Below are 10000 nucleotides of genomic sequence, written 5' to 3'. Positions count from 1 at the left end.
TGTGAGAGACACTGTCACTGCTTGGTACACCCTCCCGGGGGAAAAAAGCGGGTGGTGCGGTCAGCCGGGCGCTTAACCACTTAAACCCCAGCTTCCGTATTGTGGGGAAAGCTTTTGCAGAACGAAAAGCTTTCCCCACAATAACAGAAAACAGAAAAGACACTAGCATAGAGCCCTGAGGGACCATATGGGGTTTAAGTGCTTTCTATAAGCCAGTGGTTCTCACACGTTTTCATGTCAAGGACCCTAGGTTTCTGGACCGCATCCACCCTGACTGTTGAACGAAGCCTGACCTGTCACCAGGCTGGCCATGGACTTTATTTAGCTTTTCCTTGTGGATCTACGGAACCATGCAGGTGTTTACCTCTGAAATGTATCGAGACCTATGTGGCATAGAGGGCAATGGACTAGGGCTGTCACCATTACAAAGTCAAGTTGATGATTAATTTAAGTCACTCAAATAATTGCGATTACGATTTAATTGTGTTTGGCCATTGATCATTGGAACATATGGAGCCTTTTAGGCTTCCTAATCAAAAATCGCACAGGCAGATATGACAAATAACTGAAATACCAGGGACTGGGGTCGCAAATTAGCCTCGGCTATAAACCCCATATACAATGCAACGGTTTCTTGTTGAACCCATTGAGACCTGAAGCCGATTCTACATGTCTCCTAAAGCTCAACAGTTTTCTGAAAAATGTATGTTTCTTTATCAGTGGTGCTCAATCTTTTTCATGTCAAGGACCCCCAGAATTATATGTATTTGACCGCGGACCCCCATCAAAATATGTTGTTCCAGGGACCCCCAGAAGCAAAGATTTGAGTTAAAAAATGTTCGCTTTACCAATATATATATTCAAAGATTTGCACACATTTTCACGATTATTCAAAAATAGCAGATCTACAAGCTCGTAGCGCGGCACCGAGTGCCGCGCTACGAGCTTGTAGATCTGCTATTTTTGAATAGCCCAAAGTGTAAAATAATGCTTTTTAGCTCAAATCTAAAAATGACACAGTTCCAGGTCTTAATGGGTTAATAACTTGATACATTGTTTCTTGTATTGTCCCTGTCAAATAAACACATAAATACATTAGTAAAATGTCCTCTAATGTGTGACAGCCCTGTGACTCACCCATCTGCAGCTCGTTGATGGTCTCCACCAGGGACCAGTCTGGACTGTAGCCACAGTGGGACTTGTCCAGCAGGCTGTCCAGCACCTGTCTGACCGTCTGTCTCTCGTCCACCATCATGGTCTTGGAGCTCTCATCTGACATGTGCACCCTGATCACCAGCTGAGAGGAGGGGGGGAGGGGGGGAGAGAGAACATGAAGAAAGGAAACATGGTTAACTACTTAATCCTTTTAGACCCGAGACCGATTCTACAAATGTCTTCTAAATCCTAAGTGTTTTCTGAAACACTTATGTTGCTATAATATCAGTGGTTCTCAAACTTTTTCATGTCAAGGACATAAATGTATTTGGCCGCGGACGGCCATCTAAAAATATTTTGTTCCAGGGACCCCCCAGAAGCAAAGATTTGAGTTACAAATGTTCGCTTTGAAAATATATCTATTCAAAGATTTGAACACATTTTCAAGATTTTTCAAAAATAGCAGATCTACAAGCTCATAGTGCGGCACTCGGTGCCGTGCAATGATCTTGTAGATCTGCTATTTTTGAATAGCCAAAGTGTAAAATAACGGTTAAAATGACGCTTTCCCGGTCTTAAGGGGCAGTTCTCAACCCTTTTCGTGCCAATTAAGGACCCTCAAATGATATATATTTGGCCGCGGACCCCCACCTGAAAATGTTTTGCGTCAGGGACCCCCAGAAGAGAATTTTCTTTTTCCGCCCCTGATATATTTCGAATATTTTCAAAAATAGCAGATGCACAAGCTCGCAGTGCGGCACAAAGTCATTGTGATGCTGCTAAATAAGTGAACATTCAGCCAAAATAGGTGAACATTTGGCAAAAACACTCTCATCCAACATCATGGTTTTAGGAAGTGTTTTAAACAACAAAGCACTGGAAATACTGAGCATACGATGATATGATATTTATTTATTTCAATTCATCAATAATTCTCTTTGTCTCTGTATTCTTCATTCACCGTTTAATGAATGCGACACAAACACACATTCTCCATGAATTCAAGGCTTCACGGAGGGAGGAATTGACAGGGAAAAAAGTCATTTTGGGGCGAAATATTCCTTTAACACCCAGTAATTAGGCCAATATTCTGCTCCCACGCACACTACAGTACACTAAGCTAGCTCAAACTAAGCTGAACGTGCCCCCCCCCCCCCACACACACACACACACACACACACACACACACACACACACACACACACACACACAACCTAAGACCTGCACTGGCCCCCAAAACCCTAAGAAAATCCTCAATCTTCAGGGCTTCCCGAGTTAATCCCCTCCCACTGGGAACCCACACAGCCAATCAGCGCGTCGACGCGCTTGACAGACCGCATCCCTGGGCCAATGAAATCGCAGGGAGGGCTGTGAATTCCAGAGACGGGGGGGAGTCTGACCTAGATTCCTCACAGGAGAGACCCCCCCCCCCCTCCCCCCCTAAACAAAAACAAAAAAACATAATCCCCCCCCAGCCCACAAACACAATGCATTCTGTGCATCCACACTGGTGTTGTGTGGAAAAATATAGCAGATCTACAAGCTCACGACACGTCGCGATTCAACTCGTTTTGAGCTTGTAGATCTGCTATTCACGGAAAACTGTGACAAATCTTGACAAATATAACGAAATTTGCAATGATTTTGAACGTTTCTTAACACAAATCTTCTCTTATGGTGGTCCCTGACACAAAATAGTTTCAGATGGGGGTCCGCGGCCTAATACAAATAAAAAAATGTAGGGTCCTTGACATGAAAATGTTTGAGGGAAAAAAAGAAGACCGCTGCCAGTGAAACCACCACACTGAAACGTCTAGCTCAGTACGAAACCATTAGATGAACAGCTTCTTCTGTGTGTCATTTAGATCATTGGTTCTCAAAGTGGGGTCCGGGGACCCCCAGGGGTCCTTGAGGGGGTTCCAGGGGGTCCCCAGCTAAATGATGGATAGTTAGGAACCAAATGGACCCTTATGGGTCTGTAACTCTGAGTGTACAAATGGAACCAAATGGACACAAATGGAACCAAATGGACCCGTTAGGGCATTTGTACACTCTCAGAGTTAAATTAACACTGATTTTACAATATGAATTGGGGTCCCAGAGATAGAAATGTCATTAAATGGGGGTCCGTAGCCTGATGCATGTCAAACTGGGGGTCATTGAAATTAAAATGGTTGAGAATCACTGCTATAGAGCCGTAAAAATCTTCTCTTATGGGGGGTCCCTGGCTTATCTTTTCAAATGGGGGTCCGTGGGCTAATAAGTGTCAATTTGGGGGTCCTTGACATGAAAAAGTTTGAGAAGCACTGATTTAGATAGCATGTTATGTAGACAGATGGCAGGTTCATGTGTTAACCTGATATCCTATAGTTTGTATAGTTTCAATTAGGGATGTCCCATATTATCGACCTGCCGATATTATCGGCCGATATCAGATATTTCTTTCTTTTTTTTTGTGTGAAAAATACCGCATATATATCGGTATCAGTTGATATCGGAAATTAAGAGTTGGACAATATCGGAATATCGGATATCGGTAAAAAAAAAAGCCAATATCAAACATCCCTAGTTTCAATGTACAGATTATTGATTTATCGATATTATACTGTTTAGATCAGGGTAATTCAAAGTTTGTCATCCCAAGGACCCCCTAGCTGAGAGAGAGATGAAGCCGGGACCCCCCCACTACATTTGTATTCATGTTAAATGTGTGTTTTCATACATTTAACCATGAATACAGTACTTTGTAAACTTGACCGTTGGCTCTGTACTTAGAGTCTGCTCTTTTTGCCCTCTTCACCAAACCTCTTTGCCAAAAATAGCCAATCTGCAAGCTCACAACTCCTCGCAGTGCGATCTGTGGGAGTCACAATTTGACTCCCAGGGAAGCAAAGCAGCAGCACATCCGTTGAATGCAAAAAAAGACTTCCCGTTCATATCCATTATAGGATTTGGAAAAATAGCCTTTTTCTCAGCTTTCTGTTGTTTTGGGGCGAAAACCACCCCCTTCATTCAACTGACCATATCTATGGAATCGCGGCAGCACGAGTCTACGAGACCCCGCTACGTCTTTTAAAGCGATCGGCGGGCGGATCGTTGTGAAGAATGATATTCTATGACTTTTCTAAGGTTAGTGAAAACACTCGGAAATCACTGGCAAGGGCAGCCATAGACAATGTTTTTTTTTTCTGGCAGCTAATGCGTTAAGAGCGTCTTAAGAACGCCCCCCCACCATCCCCAAACGCCTTCCTGTTCCTCACGTCACACGTCCTTTAACAGTGTGCAGAAACACTGCTGCTGTCAGTTCATTCACCACAGATCATTTACAGTGTTTTCTCTTAAGAAGAGAAAACGTTTGTTTGTTCATTGACCAGCAGAGAGAGAGAGAGAGTACATTCATTAAAGCTCTGTGTTAAACGCTGTGTGTGTTGTTGTGGTCGTAAAGCCACTACAATGGAGCTCCATGGAGCCTGCTGCCGGCCCGCTTGGTCTGCGGAGCCACAGACAGACAGACAGACAGACAGACAGACAGGGCTGCGTCAGTGTTCTGATGCTCTCTGTAGGACAGAAACCTCTTATTTCTGTGTTCTAAGTCTAACTTTGTGTTTTATTTTCGTAAATTAACGCCCTTACTAGATCACACTACATCGTCACACAAAAGCATCAAAAGTAGCAGATCTACAAGCTGGAAACGCCGTTTTTGATGTGAGGTTTCACACCCGACAGAGACGGTTATGTTAGTTAGCCTCGTGTGGAAAGAATACAGGTCCTATATGTCTTAAACAGCGGTGCTTCTCAAAGTGAAGGGGTCCTCGGTGGAGTTACAGGGGGTTCCCAGCAAAAAATGAGTTAATGTAGCATTAAAATCAGTATAACCACATATATCGTGAAGATTAAAATAACAAAAACATTCCAAATCGTTCACATTTAATGTGAACGATTTGGAATGTTTTTGGAAACACATTTTAACAACACGATTATTGAATTGGGGGGGGGGTCCCTGGCAGCAAAATGTTTTCAGATGGGGGTCCGTGGCCAGATACATATGGATTTTGGGGTCCTTGACATGAAAAGGTTTTATAACCACTGTGTTACAAAACATTGCTGGAGCGTGCTTTTGATTTATCTTCCCCTCTCTCTCCCCATCCCTCTCTTTCTCCCCCTCTCTCTCTCTCTCTCTCCCTCTCTTCCTCTCTCTCTTTCTTTCTCTCCCTCTCTCTCTCTTCCTTTCTCTCCCTCTCTCTCTTTCTCTCCCTCTCTCTCTTTCTTTCTCCCTCTCTCTCCCTATCTCCCTATCTCTCTCTCTCTCCCCCTCTTCTCTCCCTATCCCCCCTCTCTCTCTCTCTCTCTCTAGCAGAGAGACACATATAATCAAACACTGCAATGACCTATTTTCTGCGCGCTTCGTCGCCTCGCTGTGAATGAAGATCACAAAGCAGCACAGAACACATTGAATATGACATGACACTACACACAATGGACTGACATGATAGTGTGTGTGCGTGTGCGTGTGCGTGTGCGTGCGTGCGTGCGTGTGTGTGTGTGTGTGTGTGTGCGTGTGTGTGTGTGTGTGCGTGTGTGTGTGTGTGTGTGTGTGTGTGTGTGTGGACATACCTTTTTGACCTGCGCCTCCTTGATTTTCTCCAGGGCGACTCGGATCTTCTCTGCTTTGAGTTTGGCAGCCTGCTCCTCCTGGATAGACATGAAGAAACAGCTTGATAAACGCTCTATCTCTGACACACAAACACACACTAACACACACACACACATGAAGAAACATCTCTCCTCTGACACACAAACACACGCATCTCATTAAGAAGTCAGCCCTGTGCCCAGCCAGTTAAATCCACTCACTTGAGAGCACAAACACAATCATTTTTGCAACATTAAACCCATTTCCTTCGTCTTACCTGCCCCCTCCAACAAGACGCCATCACCTCCATCCTACAGCTTGGTGAGCGAGTGTGCACGTACTGTAGGTGTGTGTGTGTATTCAATCACGTACAAACGTAAGCCGTGACGAACCGCAATAGTAAATCACCACACTATTTTTGTCTAACGTTCAATAAAAAACTAAAACGGTGCCCCTGTGTGTGTTGGTGCCTGTGGTTCCATACTGTCGTATACGGCGCGTCTGTTCAAATTCCTTTGATCTCACCGTACGCACGGCGGATGGGAAACAATGGTGGGGAGATCCCCAAAGGGCAAGAAAGAGGCTGCGGATGAGTGTGAGATCAGTGGATTTAAGAGGAGAAGCTGCCGTGCGCTCCGCTCACATAGACAAAACACAGCTCCCGTTCCAGGGAGATCATCAAAGAGCGTGTGTCCAAATAATCCAATCGCCTCCAACGTCGGATGGTCAAAAACTAAGTTTTTCCTCCTGCTTCCACAGCTCTCCTTGTGTAGTAGACACCTCTACACCGCTGGCTTCATAACGGTGTGACAAACCCTCAAGACCCCCCCGTCAACGTCAAGAAGCCAAAGCCACGAAGCAGGGTCTCCGCCGGTGACTCGGCGAGCGCCAAGCCGAGCCGCGGCTAACGGCGTCCGGGCCAGGGGGGCCGCGGCGGCGGTGGCTGGCGTGCGAGCATGTGCATGCTGACATGAAGCACTCTGCTACACTACTACAGCATCAACCCTATGAGAATACTGAGGAGGAGGAGGAGGAGAAGGAGGAGGGGGGGGGGGGAAGCCCCTCCCCGCACCCCTTAACCAGACCATCGCCTTCCTCTTCTCTCTACATCCCCCCCTCCTTCTCTCTCTCTCTCTCTCTCTTATGGGTGTAAGACTCTTTTCTTAGCGATTGCGTAATAGTAATCGAGAAGCAATTTTTTTTTAACTGATTAAGACCTGGAACGCATCTGTGTCACTTTAGATTTCTTTGGCTATTCAAAAATAGCAGATCTACAAGCTCATAGCGCGGCACCGAGTGCCGCGCTATGAGCTTGTAGATCTGCTATTTTTGAAAAATCTTGATTTTTTTTTTTTTTTTTTATTAAAAAAACTGTTAGGATTTTGTTTTTTTTTAAAGAATCGCCTCAGGTCTTAATGGGTTAAACATCAGAGAATCGACGCAGGAATATTACTAGTTTTTTTCTAATTTCAGCCCCTAAACCTGATGTCTAATCCTCCTGACCCCAACCTGAATATTTTCCCAACTGTAAACGCATCTCTACAAATGTTTTTCCACCATAAAACAACCATTTTTCTTGTGACGACCAGGAAAACGGTTCCTCACAACGTCTATTCCTCAAAATTCTACTAAAGTTGAGGGGATATTTGGTATAGTAACACACACACACACACACACACACACACACACACACACACACACACACACACACACACACACACACACACACACACACACACACACACACACACAAGCCTCTGTGTCCTCAGTGTTAGCTCATCTATAAGAGGGTCCACAGTTGGTCACGGTCACACCCCCCACCCACCTGCTCATCCTGATAGGCTGAGGGGAAATGGGGGGGGGGGGGGGGGGTGTCTGTCAAATGGGACCCCTCGGTTGGCTGGTCCAGGGATCCACTGTGTTAGGGGAACTGTGTGTGTGTGCGTGTGCGTGTGCGTGTGCGTGTGCGCGTGTGTGTGTGTGCGTGTGTGTGTGTGTGGATTATGCTCCATTGATTGGGCACGCTCCCAAACCCATGCATGTGTTACACAGAGAGAGAGAGAGAGAGAGAGAGAGGGGGGGGGGGTGCTGATTTTAATAAGTTAAAGATTTTAGATTTCCCTTTGTTCTCTTTTTAAATACTAGAGTTTCGGGGGGCTACGCCCCCCTCAACCCCAGCCGCGCACGGGGCCCAGCGTGGCCGCGTGTATATTGGGGTACTCAAATTGCTGGAGTAAAACTGTGGAAAAGTAAAAAAAAAAAAAAAAAAAAATTGAAAAAAATATATTTTTGATGTTTGAGGGGGACCCCCGCGGACCCCCTGCTGGTCGACGGCCCCCCTGTGGAGTGTTGGGCCGCGCGGGGACCCCCCTGGAACATGGCGGACCCCTTCGGTGTTTTTTTTTTTTTCATGAAGGTGGTTGCTTGTTTCTGGCGCTTGTTTTTAGAGAACCTGGCATGCCAACGACTTGGCAACCCGACTTGTTTGTTTTTGTGTTTGGGATGAACATGGCACGTGAAGGACGGACATAGTGTGATCGAGACATGAGTGAAGTGAAAGTAACGGCCTGGGTGGAACAAAGGAGGTACGTAAGAAGGGGGGGGCAAGCCAGCGCATGCTGCCGCACGTTACACCAGAAATGGTGCCTGGAGAAAATGGTGACCAAAAAAAAAGTTTTGAAAAAAAGGAAAAAACCCCCGCAGCGGCTGGCAGCTGTTGTGGTGATGAGGTCGTGCGCACGGTAAACGGTACGAAGCTGCCTCCCTTTCCGTTTTGTCCGACATTTGGTGAGTAGAATTAATTATGTTGCGCGGTGGAAAAGGTGTAGTGAGCAATGAGATGTCCCCTACGCGAGGCGTAAATTCAGCGCGGCCGCCGTGGCGAGTCAGTTGCCGACATGTGGTCTGGCGGTGCGTTGTTTATTCGATAACAGAGCTGTGGGGTGTCGCACCCAGGGTGCGGAAGTTGCTCGCCATTTATATAGTTAGATAGTTGCCAAAATAGCCGATCTACAAGGTCACACACTCGCTACTTTTGCGGGCCACCGTTGCAGCTCAACGCGCTGTGAGCTTGTAGATCTGCAACTGTGCGGCTCTAGGCTTATACAGTTAAAAAAGGCCAAAGAATTTAAGAATGGCATTCATAAAATTGTCCTACAATGTTAACGCCCTCACAAGTATAGTAATTCAAAGCTGTGTGTGTGTGTGTGTTTAGGGGGTATTAAGAGTCAAGCCTCTTATATTGACAGACCCCCTCCTTGACCCAGACTACCTCCCCACATGACCGACCACACACACACACACACACACACACACACACACACACACACACGGTTTAGTCCCATTAACCATACATGAACCCCAGTCTCCCTGTTCTGGGGAAGAACTCTCTCTCTCTCTCTTTTCTTATACTAAAATATGTCTAAACAGCTAAAACCGGGTTATAACTGGTCTGACAACGTCTAGTCTAAGCCTAGACGTTCAAACAACGTCATTTCAACATCTATATATATAGAAAGTCTATATATAGACGCTTAAAAAACAGCTAATCAACGTTAAAGCTAAGCCTATAGACGGTGAAAAAACTCTCTCACTGATAGACCAGTTCTAACCCGGTTTCAGACGGACGTCTAATACCCGACTATATGGCTCACTGGGTAGTGGAGTCTATAGTCGACTAAAATATCTAAATATTTGTTCTTGTCTTAGTCTTTTAGTCTTAAGTCTTAGTCAACAAAACTAACACTGGTCTGTTGTTCTATTCAAATGAGCAGAGAGATAGGAGTTGGGAGTTCCATTGTACCATTACACCACCACAGTGGTGGCTTTTAGGGGGGGTCCCTGGAACAAAACTTTTTCATGTCAAGGACCCCCAAAATGATATGTTTTTGGCCGCCGACCCCCATCAAAATATGTTGTTCCAGGGAAGCAAATATTGAGTTAAAAATCACACCCAGTGTGAAGTGAGCGGTGTGGTCATCACAGTGATGGAAGCTCACTTAAAAAAAAAGTTTTTTTTTTTAAGTGCATAGTCCTATTTATAGATTATAATACTAATGTAGAGGGGTGTGCTATTATGAGCCAACCACAGTACAGCAAAGGGTGTACTAATGAGGTGTCCCAAACCCACTTATAGGAGCGGCTACACCGCTCAAAAATATAAAAAATGATCACTTTAAAAAGATATATACATATATTCAAAGATTTGCACAA

At 45.3% G+C, this 10000-nt stretch overlaps 1 protein-coding gene across 3 annotated transcripts in view; it reads right to left on the bottom strand.

Moving 5' to 3' along the window:
- The window catches only part of raph1b (Ras association (RalGDS/AF-6) and pleckstrin homology domains 1b), a 136365-nt gene that overhangs the window by 16380 nt on the left and 109985 nt on the right, over positions 1 to 10000 (bottom strand). For all 3 annotated transcript variants that reach the window (XM_084051303.1, XM_084051304.1, XM_084051305.1), the window contains 2 exons: positions 5770 to 5847; positions 1138 to 1297 (listed from right to left, as the gene is read on the bottom strand). In XM_084051303.1, the coding sequence (XP_083907429.1) occupies positions 1138 to 1297; positions 5770 to 5847 (238 nt within the window). The remainder of the gene's footprint in view (positions 1 to 1137; positions 1298 to 5769; positions 5848 to 10000) is intronic.

This window comes from Gymnoscopelus microlampas, assembly GCF_963454915.1.
Source record: "Gymnoscopelus microlampas genome assembly, chromosome: 24".
Taxonomy (NCBI): Eukaryota; Metazoa; Chordata; class Actinopteri; order Myctophiformes; family Myctophidae; genus Gymnoscopelus; species Gymnoscopelus microlampas.
The sequence above is the reverse complement of the archived record's forward strand: the minus strand, read 5'-3'. Positions and strand labels throughout refer to the sequence as shown.